This window comes from Callithrix jacchus, chromosome 9 (assembly GCF_049354715.1).
Source record: "Callithrix jacchus isolate 240 chromosome 9, calJac240_pri, whole genome shotgun sequence".
In the NCBI taxonomy this organism is placed as follows: Eukaryota; Metazoa; Chordata; class Mammalia; order Primates; family Cebidae; genus Callithrix; species Callithrix jacchus.
The window spans coordinates 131,402,183-131,426,333 of NC_133510.1; the positions used below are offsets into that span (position 1 = coordinate 131,402,183).

General features: G+C 46.3%; 1 protein-coding gene across 1 annotated transcript in view; it reads left to right on the forward strand.

The window, feature by feature from the left end:
• Positions 1-2,621: 2,621 nt before the first annotated feature.
• TMEM132C (transmembrane protein 132C) overlaps positions 2,622-24,151 on the forward strand; it is a 446,814-nt gene continuing 425,284 nt past the window's right edge. The window contains exon 1 of the mRNA XM_035258174.3: positions 2,622-2,920. Within this exon, the coding sequence (XP_035114065.2) occupies positions 2,836-2,920 (85 nt within the window). The 5' untranslated portion in view covers positions 2,622-2,835. The remainder of the gene's footprint in view (positions 2,921-24,151) is intronic.

The window sequence follows — 24,151 nt, forward strand, 5'->3', positions numbered from 1 at the left end:
ACACAATAGGTTAAACAGAGTCCTGTAGGAAGCGTTGCAGCGAAGCTCTCATTTGCTGGGTCTCCTGAAGGCTCTCAAGGGGGATGCCCCAAGGCGTCACAGTCTCAAGGGACAGCTGTGATTCAGAAACACCTGAAGACAGTGGAGGCCTTTGATGTGCTGTGCAGTGAACCTACCTGACTGAGAATCCTCTCCCCGTTCCACCCCCATGTTGAATTCGCATTGATTTTGCAGTGGCTTGTTTGACAGCCCCGGGTTTGGATTATTTGCATCATAGAAATGCAGTTCCGGACCTGCACTCGTCTTTACAGTAGGGAAAGCAACGGTCTGTGCCAAAAGGAAAGACGTGATGTGGAAAGAAGGTACCTTATGAGGCTGCACAGAACAACAGGGGAGTGGAGGGCGCTTCTTTTGTTTTCTCTGTCCCTGTTATCAGACAGGGAGGACAGAGGATGACATAGATGCCTGTCCTCAGTCACAAATAATGAGACATGTGGTGTATTTCTCCCTCACGCTGGGAACATTTAAATGAAAATACATATATTTATTCCCCAGTGATGTGGAGGCCCAAAACACTGAGACTAAAACGTGCCTTCCGCTTTAGGACCCCAAGTCCAGTTTATAACTCCCCCGCCCCCCACCCGCCCCCAAGGTCAGGTCTACACTAGCTGAATGAACTGAAGAATTGGGCAATTATCAGCATCTCCTTTAAAAATCAAGTCTCTGCTATCCAGGCCTATGAGAATCAAGTTTTTACCATTCTCTTTGGGGCCTGGCTAGTTATCAAGCTACCTTATCCCCACATCACGTGAGTGGAGCTGGCTGAGAAAACCAGGGAGCCATCTCTGCTCAGACTGCCCCAGGCTTCCGGGCCTCAACCCAGAAGAAAGCCTCCCACTCTGGCCAGTGCCCCGCAAGGCCTTCGCTCTACCCTGCCCCAATTTCTCCTTATACCTGGTTCATTCCTTAGGGGCTGAGTTAGGAGATAAGGCTTGGGGTTGCAGTTGCTGGGGATCATTTGTTTTCATTTTCTTTCTTTCTTTCGCTTTCTTTGTTTCTCTTTTCTTTCTTTCTTTCTCTCCCCTCCCCCGCCCCACCCCCCACCGCTTTCTTTCTTTACATTTATTTATTTTTTTGAGATGAACTCCTGCTCTGTGGCCCAGGCTGGAGTGCAGCGGTGCAATCTTGGCTCATTGCACCCTCTGCCTCCCAGGTTCAAGCGATTCTCCTGCCTCACGCACCACCATGTCCGGCTAATTTTTGTATTTTTAGTAGAGACGGGGTTTCACCATGTTGGCCAGGCTGGTCTCAAACTCCTGACCTCAGCTGATCCGCCCTCCTCGGCTGCCCAAAGTGCTGGTATTACATGCCTGAGCCACCGCGCCCTGCCCTGCATTTCTTTTCTTTCACTCAAGGATTTCTTTTTTCTTTTGAAATTCTTTCCTGCACTGATGGTGAGACAAGACCCCTCAGGCTTCCTTTTGAGGTTGGACCAAGCCACCCCACGGTGAGAGGGGGTGAGGAGCTCAGGACAGGAGGAGACCTCCAGAGGTCTCGGAACCCTGGCCCTTCACTCCCAGTCACAAGGGGGAGTCGGAGTCCCGCCCTCAAACTGCTCAGACCCTGCAGAGCGGAAAGGCCCGAGCAGGAGCATCAGGCACCGCACAGGGAAGCAGCTGAGATCACTTGGGATCACCACCATGAGGAAGGCCAGCGCTGGGGAAACCAGAGGGAAAGGATTCAGAGAATGAAGTGGGTGGGGAGGTCGGATCTTCCTTGTCTGAGTCTGCAGAGAAATTGCTTAGTGCAGGAGCAAGTCTGCAGAGGGGCTCTTCCCCACTCCCCGAATAGATAATAAAACACATGCGTGGGGGGTGCGGGTGATTGGGGAGTGGACGCCCCACAGACATGCAGTGAAAAATGATCCTTTCTTTCTCCCTGCGTTCTAGTCCTCTTCCCAGACACACTGCTCTGATCTCGTGCCTCGCCCGCCCCCCCCCACGCCCCGCATACACGCAGGTGCACACCCGCATCTGCCTGAGCCCGCAGCTCGCCTTCACGCTCCGCCGCGCGCTGCTTCTCCCGGCTCAGGGATCCAGCCAGGAGATCTCCCCGCAGCAGCTGCGCGCGACTTTGCCAGCCAGATGTCCCCAGCCCTCCAGGCTAAAGCAGGGGCCACCAGAAGTTGAGGAATGGGGCGTGGCGACCACCAGGCCCCGCAGTGACCACGAGAGAGTGGGGAGAAGGGATCCGGCTCCGTCTTGAGCGGTGGGTCCCTGAACAGGACCCTCTGGGCCGCGGGCCGCTGGGCACCCAAGAAGGAGGCTGCGAACGCTGAGTTTCTCGGGGAAGGCGCGCACCCCCGCAGGAGCGCTCCCCGCTGCCTAGGGGCCGCCCCCTCCCTGCCCCGTCTTCTTTCCGGGGCACGGCCTCCCTAGCCCGGGCGTGGGGTTCTCCGTCCGCCGCCCTTCCAACCGGGCAGTGCTCTCTCCTCCCGCACCCTCCCTCTGCTCGCAGTCCCGGGGCGCGGCGGGGGCGTGGCCTGACCAGGGGCGGGGCAGGGGCGGGGCCGGCGGCTTCGGCGGCGGCTGGAGAAAAGTTGTCCCGGCCGGAGCGCGAGCAGCCGCGGAGCTGGAGCCGGAGCCGCCGCGGGAGCCGGAGCGGTCGCGGCGTGGACCCGGCAGGGGCGGGAACCGCGGACGGCGGAGACGCAGCGGGCCCGGCCGACCGGGCTGCAGGAGTGGCCCCGGGGCATGGGACGGCCGGCGGGGGCCGCGGGCGGGCGCTGCGCCCTGGGCTGGCGGCGGACGGCGTGAGCGGCGGCCTGGACGCAGGATGCGCTTCGAGGGCACGGCCCCCGGGCCCGCGGCGCCGCTGTGCCGGGCGCTGAGCCTGCTGCTGGGCGCGCTGCTGGCCAAAGGTAAGGCCGGGGTGGCCGCCCGGCGCGCCGGCGCTGGCGAACTTCCGGAGTCCGGGGGAGCTCGGGGCGAGGGCAGCCGAAGCGAGGGGCGGGCGGGGGCGCGGGTCCCACCAAGAGCACCTCTGCGGGTGCCGCGCCGCCCCTCACCCAGAAGGGCGCTTCCAGCTGGGCCCCGGGATCCGAGCGAGTTAGGCTGGTCCCCGAGTTCCCAAATCTCCCACTCCGGACCCAGAGCTGCCCCTCGGGTGAGGAGGGGGCGTGGCTGAGGGGTAGGATTAGTTCCCCAACCCTGAGTTCCGCGGGGACCGGCGCAGCCCAGCTCAGTCACGCTGCGGAGATGGGGTCCGCGCGGTGCGCTCCCCATCCTCAGCTCCGGCACTCTGGGGCTGGGCTCCAAAAGGGAAGGCTCGGGTCTTCGCGCCCCCTTTCCGCGACCGCCAGGGTCTCTGTGCCGGTCCCAGAGGAACGCGCACGCCTCGCGCAGCTCTCCAGGGACCCCAGCTTGGCAGAAACCAGGGACTCTGCGGGTTGCCTCAAATTAGTCCCCTGTGGTGTGGGAGACGGATGGGGAGGCGGGCGCGTCCCCTGCGATGGTAACTGGCTCCCGAGCGGTCCTTTCCCGAGCTCCTTCCCCTCCGTGACCTCTTCTCTACAAAGGGAGTGGGGCCCTGCCCTGGGTTTGAGAGATTTCAGGGAGCTAATGTATGGCGCCCGCGGGGCTCAAAAAAGGTAGCGGTGTGGTTATTCCGACATTATTATTACGTGCGTGTGCGGCCAGATGGCCGTGGGGACCCGGCGTGGGGAAGGGCGGGGAGAGGCGGTCTCCAGCACCAGGGGCCGCGGGGCAGGCGGGGAGCAAGGCCTAGGTTCTGCGGGGGACATCAGCTGCTCCAGTCCCGGGGCGCGTCGCTTTCCTGCTGCCTGCGCTCTAAGTAGGGTCTCGGGTTCCTGTGGTTAAACCCAGGTGCGCACAAGGGTGTCCTGTGCCTTCGCGCGGCGCCGGCGGTTGGGTGTAGGCCCCCGGCTCTGAGCAGAGAACCCTTAAAGCCACCCTTCTTCCGCCTAAAGCTCTGAGGCTGGGCTAGAAATAAATTGAGAGAGACAAGTTGTCAATGGATGTTTAAAAGTAGCGTTTGCTTTTCAAAAGTCATTCCGCACCGCCTGAAAATCCAGAAAAATCCACTTTCCTTGAGGCTGCACTTTCCCAGATACACCAACCAGACAAGTTTGCTATGTTTTATATAAGTGTTCTTTTCTTCTAAGAGCTCCAGGTAGAGGGGGTGAGAGACGGGGTGGGGGGGAGAGGGAGGGGAGGGAGAAAGGAAGGATGGGGGTGGGAGAGTAGGAGAGGGGGCACTTTTCTGTTTTATTTGAAAGTCATTAGTCACAATCTGGTGCCTGAATTCTGCTGTTAACTGGCCCTAGGTTCCAGCGTTTCTAGGATTCAGTTTCCCTAAAGGCAAAGTGACCATTGAAGAATTCCCTTCCCAGCCTACCCTCCAGCAGGTTTTTGATGATGAAATGACTGAATGGGTGAAAGCACTTTGCAGAGGAAGGTGGTGCCAGGCCAACTGAGCGGGACGTGACCAACCTCCTCCAGGTTTTTGCCCCTTGCCTTTGAGAGAATTTAACCAGGTGAGGAAGCTGGATGTTCCCGTTAGAGCAAGTGTGGACTGTTCTTCATGAAGGCTCGAATTTGTGTGTGTGTGTGTGTGTGTGTGTGTGTGTGTGTGTGTGTGTGAGAGAGAGAGAGAGAGAGAGAGACAGACAGAGAGAGAGATTTTACTTTTGCCTAAGAGTAGTGGTTGTTACAGATGTCCATGTATTCAGTGCTGGGGGCAGTGATTTGGCTGAAAAGCCAACTGGGACTGGATTTGAAGCTGTTATTTGAACAGCAAGGGAAGTGCTGAAAACTACAGACAGAGCAAAGCTCCTCCCCTATTCAAACCACCCCTGCCCTCTGGCTAAGTGCAACTTTGATCTGGTGGGGCTTTCTTTCCTTGCTTTTTTGCTTTACAGAGTTCACGTGATTTGGGGGTGCAGAAGGGCCTGCAACTTATCTGCAAAATACATTTTCCGTCCGTTTCTCGTGATGAAAAGCAGCAGTTCATTCCCCCCGGATTCCTCCACACGTAAAGCGTTTGCCCCATAAGGTATCTTCTAGAGAGGAAAGTTTTCTGACCTTGTTTATATTCCTGCTGTCTTTAAAAAAAGCAAAAGCCATCTCTGTCTCTTCCTGCACATGATTTAAGTGCTGATTTCTGGAATGCTTGAAACCACCGATTAATTTTTAATACCAATTGTCTGTTTATTTTTGACTACGGATTTAGAGGCTTTGTAATTTGTCAGGGTTTGGAAAAGGCAGAATTGTTCTTGGGAGGTTCCATAAATAGGACAGGGCATTGAAAGAAGTGAATCTTTTCCTAAGATTTAAGTCTTGGGCTGAGGCAGGAGAGGCAAAACATCCTTGAGTTAGAGGTTGATGTGTTGCCCTGTATAAAGCAAGTGGAAGGGCAGTGCCAGGCTGAGATGCCCTCGGAAGTTTAGTGATGGTTGCTAGTCGCATATGAGACCTTCTGGGAAGGTTATGTGGGACCACAGTCTCTTTTCTGAAATCTATGGGGGCAAATGTATTTCAAGATTCAGAATTATTGAGATCCTTGAATGACAGGATAGAAGGAAAGATAGAAAAATAGAGGCATAAAGCCACACGTATGTGTGGTATGGCGTCTTCGTCTTCGTGTGGAGTTGCATCCTGTAATTGCACATGGTGCTGACATTGTGTGTGATGTGTGAGTTTTTACATAAAAAAGGATAATAGGATCCAAATAGCTTGGCTTCAGGTCAGCGTTGGCCACTGAATGAGTTAAATACAAGCAACCAAACAAACCTTGGGATTCTCAGTGCTATGGGGGTTTTGGGTTTCTGGTAAGGAATTAAGGTTCTATAGCAGGGATGAGAAATAGGAGTATGTTATCAGGGCAAAGAAGTCCCTCTCAGCTCATGCGCGTTAGTGCTGGCAACCAAAGAATGATGCTTATGTCGTATTCTGCATACACTTACAGCATGTGTACGCTTAGCACAGAGACACATAGATTTTCTTTTCATCTTCATCCCTTCTTATCCCTCAAGTCAAAATTCCTCACTGTGTTCCAGCCTCTTAGTAGTCATTGCAGCTTCTTGGAAATCATTCTGTTAAACTCTCAGATCTCAATGTGTTGTTATAGTTCTTTCCTTTATACTCACATTTCTTGACTAGTGCTTGCAAACTTCAGCACCTGCAGACAAGCATTGTTTTATCCATACAGTTTTTCTTTTCAAAGGCTCTCAACATTTAAAACTTGGGAGATTTGACTGGGCATGGTGGCTCACACCTGCAATCCCGGCACTTTAGAAGGCAGAGGTGGGTGGATCATTTGAGGTCAGGAGTTCGAGACCATCCTGGCCAATGTGGTGAAACCCAAACTTTACTAGAAATAAAAAAATTAGCCAGGTATGGTGGTGGGCACCTGTAATCCCAACTACTCAGGAAGCTGAGGCATGAGAATCACTTGAACCTGGGAGTCGCAGGTAGCAGTGAGCCAAGATCACACCACTGCACTTCAGCCTGGGTGACAAAGTGAGATTTGGTCTCAAAAAAAAAAAAAAAAAAAAGAAAAGGGAGAGTTCACATATAAAAATCAGGATATCCACAACGTGTACATATATCAAAACATCATGTCATACTCTGTAACTGTATACACATTTTATCTGACAATTATAAAAACGATTTTATTTCTGGTTTGCTAGAAGTTGCATATACAATTTTATCAAATGCTCTTTTGCATCTACTGAGATGATAAATAAGTTTTCTCATTCATTATGAAAAACCAATTAGGATTTCCAGATTTTCTCAAAAGTGTCGATAGTCTGCCAGTCTTGGCTGTACTTTCTTTCGTGGCTGCCTTGTGCCAAAGCTGAGCAAGGGTGTCTTCCTCTGCAGGGTGTGTTTATTTAGGTCCTCTCTTCTTCTGCTCACTCACCTGGCCTTTCCCTTCAGCAGTTGAGTTTTGCTTCAACCTGTTCTTCGTCCATCTCACTGGTCACTGTTAGCTTAATCATAAGGGTGGCTACAGTCACACAGAGAAGAGCTCAGCACTCTCAGTTATATTAGTAGTTAACACCTCCCCGAGCAGAGGTTAAAACAAAGCCTTTGAATATATGAGATATTTCATACATCCATAGTCATAAGAAACAAGGTTAATAAAAACGTGTCTTTGGTGTATTAATTGCAGTGAAGGGGAGTATTACCGAATTAATGGAATAAATGGAACATCTGATTGATAGAACATTTTTACAGCCTTCTATTTTAAAAGCCAGACTTATTAACGTATAGTTTGCACACAATAAAATTCACCTCTCTGAGTGTCTGGTTCTGAGTCTGACAATGCACACAGTCCTGTGAACACTAGAGTTGTGGTACAGCACATGCCCGTTACGCTCCAAAATTTCTGTTGGCTTTGTAGCCCCTCCATCCTCATCTCCAGTCCTGGAAACCACTGATGTGTTCTTCATCTCTAGAGTTTTACCTTTTTCATAATGTCGTAAGAACAGGATCACGCAGTATGCGGCTTTTGGATTACTTCCTGTTACTCAGCAGGATTCATTTGATAGTCACCGATGTATCAATAGTTTGTTTCTTGTCAATGCTCTATGACATTCCATTGAATGAAGGCACCACAGTTATTTATTTCATACCGAAAAGACGTTAAAATTATGCCAGTTTTTGGTAATTACACATAACTTCGTAAGACACCGCAAACTCTTTTTAAACCTAGTTTGAGCATTTTGCATTCCCATCAGCTGTGTATGCTAGGTGGTTCGTATCTTCAGCAGCACTTGGCACTATCCATTTTGTTTAGATTTGCTTAGTCATTCTGATAGGTGTGTAATAGACATTTCTTTGAGGTTTCCGTTTTTGCCCTCATGACTAATTATGTTGAACATTATTTCTTGTGCTTAATTGTCTTCCTTAAATTGTCTTTGTTGAAATATCTTTTTCAAATATTGTGCCCACTTTTTATGGATGATTTTACTGTTATGATTTTTGAAAGTGCTTTATGTATTCCGAATGCAAGTCCTTTGTCAGATACGTGTTTTGCAGATAGTATGTGTCTTTGGAAGAGCAGACGTTTTACATTTTAATGATATTTAGTTTATTAATATTTTCTTTTAGTGATTGGATTTTTGGTGTCACATCTAAGCAATCTTTGCCTAACCTATGGTCGTAATGATTCCCGTAAACATGTATGGTGTTGTCCGGGTCTTCTATATTTCTACTGATCTGTTTGTTCTATCACTTATTGAGAGTATTGAAGTCTCCAATTATGTTATAGTTTTGTCTATTTTTTTATTTTATCTCTCACAGCTTTTGCTTCATGTGTTTTGAACACTGTCTTAGATACGTACATACTTAGGATTTTTTGTTGGTTTTAAATCAGTCCACGTTTATGTAATGCCTTTCTTTATTCTCATAAATATTTCTTGTTGTAGAATCTATTTTACCTGATATTAATATAGCCACCTCAGCTTCCTTTTGATTGGTATTTTTATGGTAATATCTTTTTCATTTTTTTACTTTTAACTTGTGTCTTTATAGCCAATGTTGTTTATAAGCACCATGTAGTTGGGTTTCGCTTTTTTATCCAATCTGATGATCTCTGTCTTTTAACTATAATGTTTAGACCACTTGTATTTAATATAATTATTCACCTGTTTATATTTAGATCCGCTGTTTTGTTCATTGTTTCCTTCATGCTCCATCTGCGATTTATTCTTTTCCTCTTTCCATAACAACTTTTCTATTGAGTATGTTTGATGATTCCATTTTATCTCCACTATTCTCCTATTAGTGTACTTCTTTTTCAGTTTTAGTCATTGCTCTATGGCTTACAAAATACATTTTTAACTAATCATAACTTGCATTCAAATTAAGTTACAGTGCTTCGTATGCTACATAAGAAATTTACAACAGTGTATTACTTCTACTGTTTTCCTCTAGTATGTTTTCAAGAACATGAGCTCACATACCCGATGTATGACTGAGAGAATTTTTATTTAAACATTATTGTTATGTATATTAAAGAAGAATAGAAATTGTATTAGTGGTCTTGCTTTTGTTTCTAAGTGAGTCCTTCTGCTGTTCTCAAAGCCGGGTTCTCTGCAGGATGTTACTCTCCCCACCTGTGCCCTGAGCTCCCTTGCTTCATGTACCTTTAGGAACTTAGAAGCTGCTGCATTCAAGGAGAACACAGATGTGAAATACAACCCACCTGGAGTCTAAATCAGCAAAGTTTCCAGGACAATGGGTTCTAGTTACCCTCCCAGAGAGACTCATTTCCTGTCTCCTGCGATGTGTACGTATTCTTTTTTCCCCCTGATTAAAGATGTTCTCAATGATGTGTTAGGAATATTGAGTTTACACTTGCAGGTGGCTGGGATCCTAAGGCAACCCAAAGACGTAACAGAGAAGGCCGCGTCTTTTCTATGTGCAACGTTGTTTTCTTTCTTCTCTCAACACCCTTCATCTTGCCAGCAACATGGTGAGTTGTCACTTATGGACTAATTAGGAAGGCTCAGTGTCATAGAAAGAAAAGCTTGAGCTAGAGCTTCTTTTCCACCAGTTTCTGGGTGAATGACACAGAAGTCTTTGGTTGTTAGTAACAGTAACAACTTATACCTTAATTGCTTATTACCAAGTAATAAGAGATTGGAAGCTCTTGACTCCAGAGAAAGCTGGAGGATGAGGTTTCCTATGAGCAGGAAAGCTTCCAGGCGCTGGGTTCCCATAGCTATAATTATTGTCTGGCTTCTTTAGGGTACCATTTTGGAAAACAGGAACCATTTTACTTACTTTTGTCACAATCCTCATGTTTTAGATTCCAGGATGAAAGAAGCCCATACCTTGGCTGAACTTTTCACCTGGGGCACCTTTAAAAAATGCCAATCCTTAGGCCTTATCCCAAACCAAGGAATCAGGCTCTTTGGTCAGGGTGGAGTAGGGCTGATTGTAGAGGCAGGGCTTATCCGTTTTACAGTTTCAAAGCTCTTCAGGTGATTCTAACTGTCAGGTATGCAAACAGGTTGTGTAGGCCCATCTCTATCTAGAAAGGTACGAGACAGCCTCATTAATAGTTTAGTCATTTTGTATCCAAGGGGAAAAGATTTTCCTCCCAGAGAAAAACTGAAGAGCTTTTACTAAAGGAAGACGGGATGGATGCCGGATGAAAAATCAACCAATGTTCATTCCAGTGACCCTAAGACCTAGTTTTCGTATGTGGTGAAAAAGTAAAGGACAGCTCTTCTGAGCCTCAGTTTTGTTTTATAAGTCAGGGGTCCCCAACATTCTGGTGGTGGTTTGATACTGGCCCATGACCTGTTAGGAACCAGGCTGCACAGCAGGAGGTGAGTGGTGGGTGAGTGAGCCGTGTCATCTCCTTCCCATCACTCACATTACTGACTGAGCTCCACCTCCTGTCAGATCAGCGGCAGCATTAGATTCTCATAGATGCGTGAACCCTATTGTGAACTCTACACGCAAGGGACCTAGATGGTGTGCTCCTTACGAGAATCTAATGCCTGATGATCTGTCGCTGTCCTCCACTGCCCCCCCAGATGGGATGGTCTAGTTGCAGGAAAACAAGCTCAGCCTCCCACTAAGTCTATATTACGGTGGGTTTTATAATTATTTTATTATATATTACAATGTAATGATCATAGAAATAAAATGCACAATAAATGTAATGTGCTTGAATCATCCTGAAACAACCCCCCAACTCCGTCTGTTGAAAAATTGTCTTCCACAAAACTGGCCTTTTTTGCCAAAAAGGTGGGGACCACTGTGATAAGGAGGGATAATACCTATTTTATAGGATGGTTGACGATATTTAATGCAAAAGCAGACTTGAGACACTTAGCACGCTTCATGAGTTTCCAGCAGCTGTTGTAACAAACGGGGAAGCTCAACTTAACAAAAATTGATCCTCTCTCAATTCTGGGCCCAAAAGTCCAAAATTATATGTTGTCGGAGCCATGCGGTGTGCTGAGCCTCCAGGGGAGGGCCCTCCCTTGCCTCTTCCACCTTCTCTGGCCTCCTGGCATTCTTGGCTTGTGGCAGCATCATGGCCATCTTTGCCTCTGACTTCACATAGCTTCTCTGCTAAGTGTTCTTACCTCTCTGTCTTACAAGGATACCGGTCATTAGATTTATAACCCACTGGATTCCAGGATGATCTCATTTCAAGATCTTCAGCTTAATGACATCTGAAAAGACCTTTTTTCTTAAGCAAGGACCCATTCACAGGTTCTAAGTGGACATTCATTTTGGGGGCCGTGCAGACTATTCACAGGTTCTAAGTGGATGTTCGTTTTGGGGGCCGTACAAACTATTGCATGCGGTAAGACTTGGCACATAGTGAAGTCCAGTAAATCAGGGTCGTCATTATTTGTATTATTAAAGTCATGGAAAAGAAGGCTCCACAGTGCAATACAATGGTAACCCTACATGGATATTTTAAAAATAACAGAGAATAATTAAAACCACAAAGCAAAGAAAACAAAACTGTGCATTCAGCAATATCGGGGAATAGGAAAAGCTGGTCAAGCGTGAGGTGTTCATTCATTATGACCTAAGCAGAGAGCCAGAGGTTTACGTTGTGAGGCATGCCTCGACCGCTTCATGCTCAGCTGCAGCTAAGGCCTGATTCCATCTGGCTTCTTGTGAGGATACTCTTACCACTGTCTTAAGCATTTTTTCTCCCTCTGCGTTCTCAGAGTCATGAAAACCATCCAGAGCAGGCCCCGTTTCTGTTGTAGGTTAATTTTTTCTCCCTAATCTGTAGTTGACTTTTTTCATCCTTCTTGCTCAGTTTTTCCCTCTGGCCCCATAATTGTGTTTGCTTTTGCTGCGTTTCCTCACTGTCTCTGTGGACCCAGAAGCTGCAGAAATGTGGATGGAGCGTTAGCCACTTTGGCACACCGTATTCAACTAGCAAGTCTTCGAGGCAACGAGGGATTCTCATGTTCTCAAAATAAAAGAACTTGAAGAAATCTGCCTCCTGCCCCAACACACACACACACACACACACACACACACACACACACTACCCTAGGCTAGTTTCTGGCCTTATTGAGTTATAGCTTAGTGATGATTTTAAGATAAAAGAGAAAAAACTCTTACTTGTGCCATGAACAAGGTACCCCTGAAAATGTGATTTTTGCCTCCACTGGAAACAGTGAGTTTGGGTTTGACACACTGAAGCAGTTTTCCCTGTCTTTTTCATGGAAGTGTTCTTTGAATATGCACCAGATTGTTCCGTTTCTTAGTCATGCTTTCTCTAGTTACAAATGCCAAAAACCCAAGCAAACCATACCAAAAAAAAGAGAAAAAAATCATTAGCTCAGGTGACTGTGAAGTTCAGGTGGACTTCAGGCACAGCTGGATCCAGGGGTCATGTGATGTCATTGGACAGTTTCTTCTCCTCCCCGTCTCCTGGCTTCTCCGTCCTCTGTGCTGTCTTCATTTTGGAGCGGTCATCATTGTCCACAGCAGCTCCAGGCTTATATTCCGTCTACACAGCAGACTCAGCTAAAACAAAGTGACTTCTCACGTGATGTGGACAAAGTTGCAGGGGTAAAGTTCTGGCACTCAGTACAGTCTTGTGCCCACTCACTGCCGACTTAAGGGAATGGGATTTTCCGATTATGCAGCTCTCAGGCACAGAGAGCCTGGGGGTGAGATCCCTTCCACCCACACCACTAAGATAGAAGGTGTGATGATGCCCAAACACAGGGGGAGATGTATCCGAAGATGGAGAATGAATGCCAAGCTGGCAAAACTGTTCACCAAGCAAATGAGCAAAACGAAAGGAATTAAAAGCCACTGGCTGGCTGCTTCTCACAGGTGTGATTCACATTGTAGGGTAGCTTATGAGGGAGGTCAGCTCGTTTCTCCTGCCTAGGCACAAACAACAAAGTCGGACGTCTTGACTTAGGAGGGTGCCCTTCTTCATCTCCCGGCACATCACTGCTTCAGGGCGCTTTTCTCATTTTCTGCTTGTCTCCACCTTCATTCATTCCTTTCATTGATATCCATCCATCCAACATCCCTCCAGTAAGAGATGGGCACTGCAATAGTAGCATCTTCTGTCACTGGCTGCTTCTTGCAGACAAGGAAGCCTTCCCTTCAACCTCAGGGGCTCACCCCCAGGATAGGGGAGGGAGGCCTGGGTTGAGCTCCTGAAGCCTGCCAGTTTCTCGTGCCTTAGCTATGCACAGTGACCCTAAAAGGCTTGCTCCTCTGTCGTCCTGATTTAAGGGAACAGAAATCCCTTATCCCAAACCAAGGCCTTATCCCAAACCAAAGGAATCAGGCTCTTTGGTCAGGGTGGAGTAGGGCTGGTTGTAGAGGCAGGGCTTATCCGTTTGACAGTTTCAAAGCTCTTCAGGTGATTCTAACTGTCAGGTATGCAAACAGGTTGTGTAGGCCCATCTCTATCTAGAAAGAGATATGCAAACCAAGGAATCCCAACCAAGGATTTTTTTGTATGTGGTGAAAAGAAATCCCAAGAGCATCCACATTTCATTGCCTTTGTTCTGCTCTGGCTCTGTGCCATTTTTCCGCCTTCCTAAGTGGCGATAGGCTCTTATCTTCAATTTATGTAAATCTTTTGGGTCACTACACAGCCCCGGGTTACCGTTTTCTTAATTTTCCCTTTTTTAATTGTAAGCAATGAATTGACTCAGAGAGCAGATTTTTCTCATTTGCCTTCAAACTCAATGTTTTCATCTGTCATGTTTATATCTTATTAACTAAATGACATTTCCTTGCTGGGACCTCTCGCTGCCCTCTCCTGGTCAGTTGTCTCCCTGGCCATGTCCTGGCCCTTGACCCCAGCCTGTCTTTCGGTGGCACTGATGCCATGGAGGTGACAGCTGGCAGTGGTTTGTGTGGTTTCCCGTTAGTTCTGGGTGGGAAGGGGTCCACTCCACCATTCGCAGAGGCAAGAAGCCTGCAAACATTAGCTTCTTACTAATCCCAGTGGTCAGGGTGTTCATAATGGCTAATTTTATGTGTTAACTTATGTAGACCACAGTGCCCAGATACTTGGTCAGGCATGATTCTGTGTGTGTGTGTTTGGGTGAGATGAACAAATTGCTGGACTTTGATAAAACAGGTGACTCTCCATAATGTGGGTAGGCCTGAGATCAAAAGGCTGACCACCCCTAGAAGACAGGAAGGAATTCTGCCAGCAGACAGCCTTTGGACGAGAGCTGCAACGTTAGATCTTCCTTGGGTCTCCAGCCTTCCAGCCCGCCCTACAGATTTTGGACTTGACAGACTCTGTAATTGCATGAGCAATACCTTAAAATACGTTTCTCTCTGTATATACTCACCTTATTGGTTCTATGTCCCAGGAGAACCCTGACTAATAGAGGAAAGATCTGGTCCCAAGCAAAGGGAATTTTTTTCCTCTCTCAAATATCTCACCTATTTTCCAAGCGCACTCATTATCCTCATTCCTTGAAGATAATGGATTCCCAGAACTGGCCGCGTAAAAGGAGTAAACGTTAGAGACAGAATTGGTCCCGTCATTTTTTTATATTAAATCACTGCTAATCCTCTAGAGACAGTGCTTCCTTAAAACAAAGGTTCCTTTGTTTATTAGCCCAACGGGAAGACCTAAATGTCCATCATCCTCAGCAAACACCAGCTGCATGTTTAGCCCTTTCTTGATCAGCGGTCAGATCATGTTGTCCTCTGCCCCCAATTCTCGAGGTTTCCCATCCCATTAAGAGGTAATGCCACAGTGTGTGCTGTGATCTACAAGTCACTCTGTAATCTCCTACCCTGTATCACCCTTCTGACCTCATTTCTTTTTGTTTTTTGAGACGGAGTCTTGCTGTGTCACCAGGTTGGAGTGTGGTGGTGCAATCTTGGCTCACTGCAACCTCTGCTTCCTGGGTTCAAGCAATTCTTCCACCTCAGCCTCCCGACTAGCTGGGACCACAGGCGTGTGCCACCACACCCAGCTAATTTTATTTAGTAGAGAAGGGGTTTCACCATATTGGCCAGGAAGGTCTCAATCTCTTGACCTCATGATCCACCTGCCTTGGCCTCCCAAACTGCTGGGATTATAGGCATGAGCCACGGCACCCAGTCTTCTGACCTCATTTCCACCCCACACTCTGATCCAGGCCCATGAGCCCGCTTGCTGGGCTCACCACCCCAGATACTCCCACCACAGGGCCTTTGCACATGCCTACTATGGTGTGACCTCTAGATACCCACATGACACACTCTCAGCCTCTCAGATCTGTGTGCCAAGGGCATCTCCTCGTGGAAGTCTCCCTTGTTCACGTTGTCTGTTCTCCATTCTCGCCCTTTCTGTGTCCTGTCCCTATTCTGTTGTTTCTCTTTGCACTTAACTTCAGCTAATTTAACTGTCTTCCCGCCCCCTGGAATTAAAACTCCACGACAGCAGAGATTTTAGCCTATTGTGCTCATGGTTGTATTTATCTGTTTTGGTGATGGGCTCTGGGACCTCTGGTATTCTGGTGACGCCCTGAGTACTTGATGAATGAATGAATAGACAAGTGAATGAATGACTGCAGTCTGTCTTTGGCTTCCCATATTATGTGTTCATTCTGAGCTAATCTCTTGAATCTGGGTAGCCTGAGACTGATACAGCCTCCTGTTCATATATACACGCAAATCGGGAGGTAAGTATTTTATGCCAGAAATCTCTGAGAGCCGCCATTTTATTAAGGGTCTCTAGCTGAGGACAGAGCCTGTCTTCACCTCTTCTCTCCACCTGTCACTCCAGGGAAGTGTCCTCATCAACCTGAGGTGAGAATGCTCATAACAGGAGTGTGACACACAAATTCACGTGCTGGCCAGGATGACATTTTCTTTCTTTTTGAGAAGCAAGTCTCGCTTTGTCACCCAGGGTGGAGTGTAGCGGTGCGATCTCTGCTCACTGCACCCTCTGCCTCCCGAGCAGTTCTCCCTGCCTCAGCCTCCTGAGTAGCTGGGATTACAGGCAACATTTTCAAGTCGCCAACTTTATTTCTGAGTGGTCCCACCTTCCCCTGTTCCCATCTGCCTCTTACTTTCACATGAGATACAGGAGGGTCTCCTTCCTTGTAGACAGTAGATTCTTAAAACTGACCACATGAAAGCAATAAACTTCAAACACAGACCAGAATTCTATTATAAATAGTGACAAAATCCTAATATCCTTATGTAAGGAAAACATGCTTATATTCGGTTCACTTAATAGAATAATTGCCAGGATGATGGGGACTGACCAGTCATGAGCATACGGAATCTTTTGAGTGGATGGAAAGCTATTATAACGAAGCAGAAGGTGTGACTGGATCCGGGTGTTCAATGATAGCGTTAGAGTTTGTTTTAAGAGTGACGTACTTTCTCTGTTATGGTGTTGGCTTCCTTCTTAGGTTCTCATCTAGGCTCTTGGAAGTTCCAGGTTTACACCCTTAAGGGGACAAATCTCTCTCTCCCAAAATCCCAGCAAAAGTCATACTGTGATTCATTGGCTCTGTTTGTTACATGTGCGAGTTTCTGAACCATTCAACCCAGCCAACAGAAAACAATGTGCTCTAATTATCCCACAGACAGGGAGCCATGGGCTAGAACTGGGATGCAGAGAAACATGTGGGTGTTGTTGCCAGAAAAGGGGTGAATTACTGAGACCAGAAAAAGAATGCTGTGCATTCCTGCATCTTCAATTTGGAGACTGTGATCAGCACAGTCGCGGGAATGTAGAAGAGTCAGGCAAGCAAGTTGTGTCTCTTTCCTCCTCAGACGTCTGCTTGCGTTAGTAGGTATGAACAGGAGGCAGCATGAAGATGTGTTTCCTAATTGACTTTATGTCATACTTTCCTGAAACCAAGGATAAGCAAACATCATTTATCACTTAGCTGTCGACCCTGCTTGCCTTCGATATCAGGGGCAAAATAAGACAGATGCAAGAAGTAGCCCAAGTACCAGTTGGAAGAGAAAGGTGAGATCGAAAACGGGTTTGTTTCAGCAAATCAGGGCCCCTTCCTCTCCAGACAGGTCCCGTTTGGGAGGCGAGATCAAGGCCTGGTGGTTGTACAGGCCTGAGTCAAATCCCTGCTCCACTGTGTAGATATGGGAAAGCCACTTACGGCCTCAAACCTCAGCTTCCGTGTCTGTCACTGGGGCTAGTAAAATGTATCTCATGGAGTTGTTTCAAAGGGTCAGATGGCCTAATATGTATTTGTCTTTATTTTTCTTTTGCACATTCTAGCTACGGTCTCCATTCTTCTCTGTCCTGCTCTGAACCCTAGGAGGCTGACCTTGCAAATGGTAACTCCTGGTTCCCCATATCTGCTGGGTTCCATGGGGTTTGACCAGTGGGGGACTGGCAGGAGATTGGAGGGCAAGAGAAAGGAGAAGCTGGAATATTTGTTCCCCACTCGCTCTTTCTTTGGATCCATCTCTGAGTGTGCCTTTGTCTCCCCATGACTCTAACTCCTGTTGGGTGGCCTCCATTCAAGATTCCAGCTCCCACTGACCGTCAGGAACATTTTCTTCTTCACTTCGCCCTTCAGGTGAAGATAATGTCTCACTATTTCTGGTCTCTAGATACCCAGCCTCATTATTTCATTTCATCCATAAGTAGTTCCTTCATAAAAGGGACTTTGAACCATTGGAGGTGGATTCACTTTCCTCCTGAGGCTGACACTTATACAAATAAAAATTACTCAAACAAAGTGAAAAATGGCTGGAGTTTTTTGTTGTTTTTATGTTTAAACAAGCTCAAACATGTAGGACATTTAAAAAATAGGTGCCTAGAATTTTTGTCCTATGAACTGTCTCAGAGTAACTGGCTGAGTTGATGCTTATCACCCCTGAATATTTTGTTGTGTTTCTTACAAACAAAGACATTCTCTTACAAAACCACAAGACAACATCAAAATCAGGGAATTATCATTGCTCCATTATCACCACACAATACTGTTGTATTACTCTGGTTTCACAGTGCTATAAAGAATACCCCGGAGACTGGGTCGTTTATAAAGGAAAGATGTTTAATTGACTCACAGTTCTGCATGGCTGGGGAGGCCTCAGGAAACTTACAATCATGGCAGAAGGCAAAGGAGAAGTGAGTACATTTTTTATAAGGTGGCAGGAAAGGGAGGAGGCAAAGAGAAGAGAGTCCCTTGTGAAACCATTAGATCTCGTGAGAACTCACTCACTATCATGAGAACAGCATGAGAAAACCACAACCTCCTCCTAATGATCCGGTCACCTCCTACCAGGTCCCTCCCTGGATACACTGGGATTACAGTTCGAGAGGAGATTTGGGTGGGGACAAATAGCCAAAGTATATCAACTGTTGCTCACTAATTCATAGCAGAAAGATCTAAAGGGCTGCACATTGCAGTTAGTTGTCATGGCTTTTTACTTTCTTTATTTTGGTCTTCCCTTGCATTTTATGACTTAGACACTGTGGAAGCTTACAGGCTAGTTATTTTGTGGCACATCCCTCCAATTGGATTTGTCTGATGTTTCTGATTAGATTCAGATGCTACATTTCAGTCAGGAGTGCTCCAGACAGAATGCTCTGCTGTTGTGTTTGCATTTTATCGGGTTGCATGGGATTTAAATATGTCACAATATTAATGATGTTCTCTTTGATCACTTGATTAAGGTGGTGGCAGCCGAGATTTTCTACTGTGAGGTTACTTATTCCCTTTGAAATTAAGAAATATTTGGTGGAAAGATGTTCAGAGTCTACGTGAACATCCTGTTCCTCATTAGAATTTCTGTATTTTGTTTATGAATTTCTAACAGGATGGCTTCCTGGATTTCTGTTATGCTCTATGGCTTACATTTTATGACTATAACTGTTTATTTTGATGCTGACAATATCATAGGTTTCACCAGTGGGAGCCATTTTATGACAACTTCTGTGTTATCTGACATGTCCTCCTCCTTTAAGCCCTGCCCTACTTTCTGGATATAAGATCTTCCAGGCTCCTCTGTACCCTTCCTGCCCTAGTCTTGGAATCAACTCAGTTTTTAGTGGGGAAATGGTATTTAGACACCAAGATCCTGGCTCTACATGTGCTCATGACTATTGGGATGCTCTAGGTTCACTCAGTGGACAGAGGCAGGAAATCTTTGTGTATACATCGGCCTTTCTCACTTCCTCTCTCATTACCTCTCTACCTCTATCTACTCTTCTATATCTAGGCATCTATCTATCTATCTATCTATCAATCAATCATCTACCAACCAACCTATCCTACCTATCTATCTATCTACTGTCCTCTGTCTAATGTTCTGTATCTATCTACCTATGCCTCCATCCATCTATCTATTATCTGATATATTTATTAGTCTTAAAAACCGTGAGTTCACACGGAATGTCACAGATTCTGATCCAGCACCACAGGAGTTGTTCTAGATTTCTTCCTTTCTGTGTTTGTAGGTCCCTTCTCCTAATCCCAGGCCAGGCCATTTCCCTGCCTTCCCCACCTCAGTCTGCTCAGTCTCCAGCCCTGATGCCACCTGTCCTTCTCACCACTCCCCTGACCCCCTGCCTCAGACGCTGAATCTCCCTGCCTGCCTTGCTGGGCCTCTCCTGATGGTGTTGGGTTGAACTGCTTAGAAGCAAGAGGGAGAGGGGCAGCATCCAGTTCGTATCCTCAGTTACATGAACTCCATTATATTACCTGGTTAGAAGAATTATATAAAGTTTAAATCAAAGGAATGTGCTGCAACTTCTTTACCTCAAGATGCCCATTTCTTTGTGGGTTGGGGTGGTGGATGAGCATTCTGACCAGAAATGCCCATGGACCCATGGACCACCATGTATTGACCATCCATTCCTAGGAAAACAATGTGAGCAAATTTGCGTAACAAGTCTCCTCTTCCATATCTAGATCCTGTCGGTTCTATTTCTTCATGGTAACCTCAGGAGATAAGCACACTTGCTATTCCTACAACTGGGGGCACTGACAGCATTCCTAAAAGGTATGGTGAATGATTGGCAAGTCAGGGTCTGGACTTAGTGGGTCTGTTTCCATGGTCCTTGCCACATGTGCTGTGACCACCACGCTGTGGGTGCCCTCAAGCCTATGTGAAGCTAATCCACATGAATCCAAGCCAGCTTTCTTGTAAGAAATAATGGAAAATGGGAAGTCAGCAGAATGCCTCTCCTCTGCCCGGATTAGACTTACTGTGTAACTCTAGGCCACATAAATAAAACAGTCTTTATCTACAGAGGTAAAACATATCGTGACATTTAAAGTCAATGGCTTAAGTTAAGTAGGATTATGTAAAATAAGAAAATGATATATATGAATTTGGGAGAAGTTGTCATTTTAATAATGATAAGGCATCCTAAGGCTATGATATCTCATAGAAGAAAAAAAAAGAAGAGTAGAAGACAGCTGCGTGTGGTGTCTTATGCCTGTAATCCCAGTACTTTGGAAGGCTGAGGTGGGAGGATTGCTTGAACCCAGGAGTTCGAGACCCCATCTCTACTCCCAAAAATACACACACACAAATTAGCTTGGCATGATGGTGAGTGCCTTTAGTCCCACCTACTTGGGAGGCTGAGGTGGGAGGATTGTTGAGCTTGGGAGGTGAAGGTTGCAGTGAGCCAAGATTGTACCACTGCACTCCAGCCCGGGAGACAGAGCAAGGTCCTGTCTAGTGAGGTGGAAGGAATAAGGCCCAGGGTTGTGCAGCCCTGCAGGGTGACTGTGATGAACAACGACTTGTTGCATATTTTCAAACACCTAGAAGAACAGATTATGAATGTTCTCAGCAAAAAGAAAGAAGTATTTGAGGTGATGGATATGCTAATTACCCTGATTTAATCATTACACATTTTATACATGTATCAGATTGTCATACTTTACCCCATACAGATGTACAGTTATTATGTTTTAATTACAAATAAGAATGAAAGCAAACAAAAACACTCTTAGTAAATAAATAAAATATCACCAACTTTTAAAAGATTAAAGAGCTTAATTGAGTAGCCATGGGAAAACATTCGATTCTTAAACACAAGTAAGAGAAGGGCAGGCAGCAGAGGAATTTTACAGACAGGAAAGCCAGGGAAAATTGATTAAAAGAGGAGAGGAGCCAGCCGGACCCAGGAGTCCACTGAGGTTTGAATGGGGCATCAGGGACATATTCTTTCTCTCTCCCCACCCATCTCTATCCCTCTCTCTCTTTCTCCCTCTCTCCCTCTCTGTCTCTTTCTCTCTCTCTCCCTCACATACACATGTGCATTTTCATGGAGGCTCCAGTCTCTCATTGGATTTTCTACATTATGGGAAATGTGGCCACTGAGAGCTCCTGGACTTCGGTTCTCAGGAAGGTCTTTGATTCCCTCAGCTTATACGTGAACATTGCAGGCAACGACTCTGGCTTGCTTGGTGGAGTGTGGCCAGTCCTGGCTGCAGGCTGACAAACTCTAATACATCCGTGGCCCAGGTTTACTCAGGAGTGAGGCACGTTGATTGGGCTGTGATAAACGGGAACGTGTGGGGTCAGGGCCACTCCCACTGGTGACAGCAGGTTGAGTAGCCCTGGCCGCATGGACGGTGGTGGGTGTGGGCAGAATCATTCCTAAGCCGCATTCGTTGACATAAACCAGGAAATAGGGATGTTTAAATATGGAATGGCAGCTTTCAAGGGTTGGCCACAAAGTAAACAATTATTAATAACAACAAATTAATGACAACAAATTAATAACAATTATTATATAAATTATATAACAATTATATAAATTAACATTATATAAATTATAACAACAATTATATAAATTATTATATAATAACAATTATTATAAATTATATAACAATTATATAAATTAATAAAAATTAATAACAACAAGTTAATAACAACAATTATTAAATGCTGTGTGGGACAACTAGCCTCAGGACAGCTTTTCATTTCTATCTTTGACCGCTCAACTTTGCTGGAAAGGATGAGATGCTAGCAGTGGCCTGGTTTGGGCACACAGTCCCCTGAGGCCAAAACAGTAAGATCCACAGAGACACTGAAGTTCCTATCCAATCCACGTGGCTGGAGTCTTCAGATCCCTTCCCAGAAGAAGGGATGTATTGGTACCAAAAGAAGGGAGAGAGGGAGAGCCAGGCACACAAGGTGAGTGTCCATTGAACAGGGTCCTGGAAAGCTTGAGAGACATGGGGTAGAAAGAATAAAAATGTTGGGCAAGAGAGTAAGAGAAACAAGACCAGGAAGAACTATGTTATCTCTGCCAAACGATGCTGCTTTTCTGAGAAGGGCGGCGGTTTCGTCCACACTGCTATGCCATGTCTGTGAGAAATCTTGTTCCTTCTCCTTTAAATTTTGTAGTCCGGGTTTCCCAGCCTCAGCACTGTTGATGTGTTGGGCAAGATCACTGTTTATTGCTGGGGAGGGGGAGTGTCCTGTGCAGGGCTAGATGTCAGCAGCGTTTTCCCTGCCCACACAGTTATGACCGCCAAAAATGTCTTCTGCCATTGCCAAACGTCCCTTGCGTGCATTGAGAACCTATCTCGTTTAACTCCTGCCCACTGTGTATAAAGTACTTTCTGCTTGAAAACATTGTCGTAAATGTTTTACTGGGAAATAATTTTAGACTTTCAGAAAAGTTGCAAAAATAGTACAGAGTCCCATATACTCTTTACCTAGGTTCCTCCAAATTAACATTTACGAGGTTTATCATTATTTTTCTTATTAGCTGTGCCTGAGTGTTTCTCTCACCCTTCTGTGTCTGCATATCCATCTCCATAGCTCTGTGTGTGTGTGTGTGTGTGTCTAGGTGTGATTTTTCTGAATGAATTATTAACAAGTTGCACACATTATACCTCCTTCATGTATATTCCTTGAAATAAGGCTGTTGTCGTAGATAATCACATTGTGTTAGTGGAAAGAAAACGGCATTGCTACGGTATTGTCATGCCCCTACCTCCTTTATTCAGATGTTTCCAGTTCTTCCATTACTGTCATTTAAAGCAAAAGAAAATGAAGTTTTTGTTGGCCCAGCATCCCCTGCTGTGTTTCCTTGTAATGTCTCCTTGGTGTTTTTCTTTAGAAATAATTTCTCAACCTTTTTTTTTTGTTTTCATAACTCTGATGTGTTTGAAAAGTTCAGGCCAGATGTTTTAGAAGAGTGTCCTTCAATTTGATCCGTATTGATTTCGAGGTAATAGCCACATTCATTCCAAATTGATCCAGCCCTTCTGGACACTGAGTTCTGAATTGGGATGATTGTGTGTTTGGTGCAGTCTTAATATCACTGATGTCCCTCGTTATCCCTGCAGGACACACTCTTACTTTTACTGTCCCCATTACTGTGGCAGAAGGGCTCACAGGCCTGCCTGTAGGAAACCCTCCTCTCCTTCCTTCCCCCGCAGCTGTGTGTGGGCCGTTCTGTCCTGGCTTGAGTAATTCCTTCTGCCCCTGCCTCTGTATCTGTGTGGAGTTCTACTGCTGGGTTCTCCCCAGGACAGCCGTGTGGGCACAGCTCTCTCCCAGGCAGCGCTGGGGGAGCAGATCTGGCTCATAGTTCTCCCTGCATGACACAGAGCAGGTGGGAATTTTAACTGGACTTTCTGAAAAGTGAGGGACAACAGGGGCTCCATGTCACTGTGGAGGCTGGCAGTCTTATATATTCATGGGTCAAAGCCACTCTAGTGTCTGAAGTCTGACACATGCTGTTGTAGCTGAGAGTCACAGGTTAAATAAGCCCTTTTCTTTTATAACCTTTCCTTCAGTGAGGGTTGAAGGAAATTCACATCTTCTTGCTTCACTCTCCTTCCCTTAATGTCCCCAGGATGGCCAGCTCTTCTTGGCTTTTACTGTCCTGGAGAAGAGGCTTATACATGCCTGCATGGGTGCATTCCCCACATAGTCACACGCATGCATGCACTCACGCACTCATGCTCATTAGTGCACACGTGCTCACCTTCACACACACACCTTCCACACATTCACATACACACTCATTAACACACATGCACATTCATTTACAACTGTGCCCACACGCACACAAAGACTTGCACATGCTCAACACACACTCTCATGCACACATGCATGCTCATACACGCACACTGACATGGTCACATACACTTCCATACTCTCACATGCCCATCAATGCACATATGCACCTC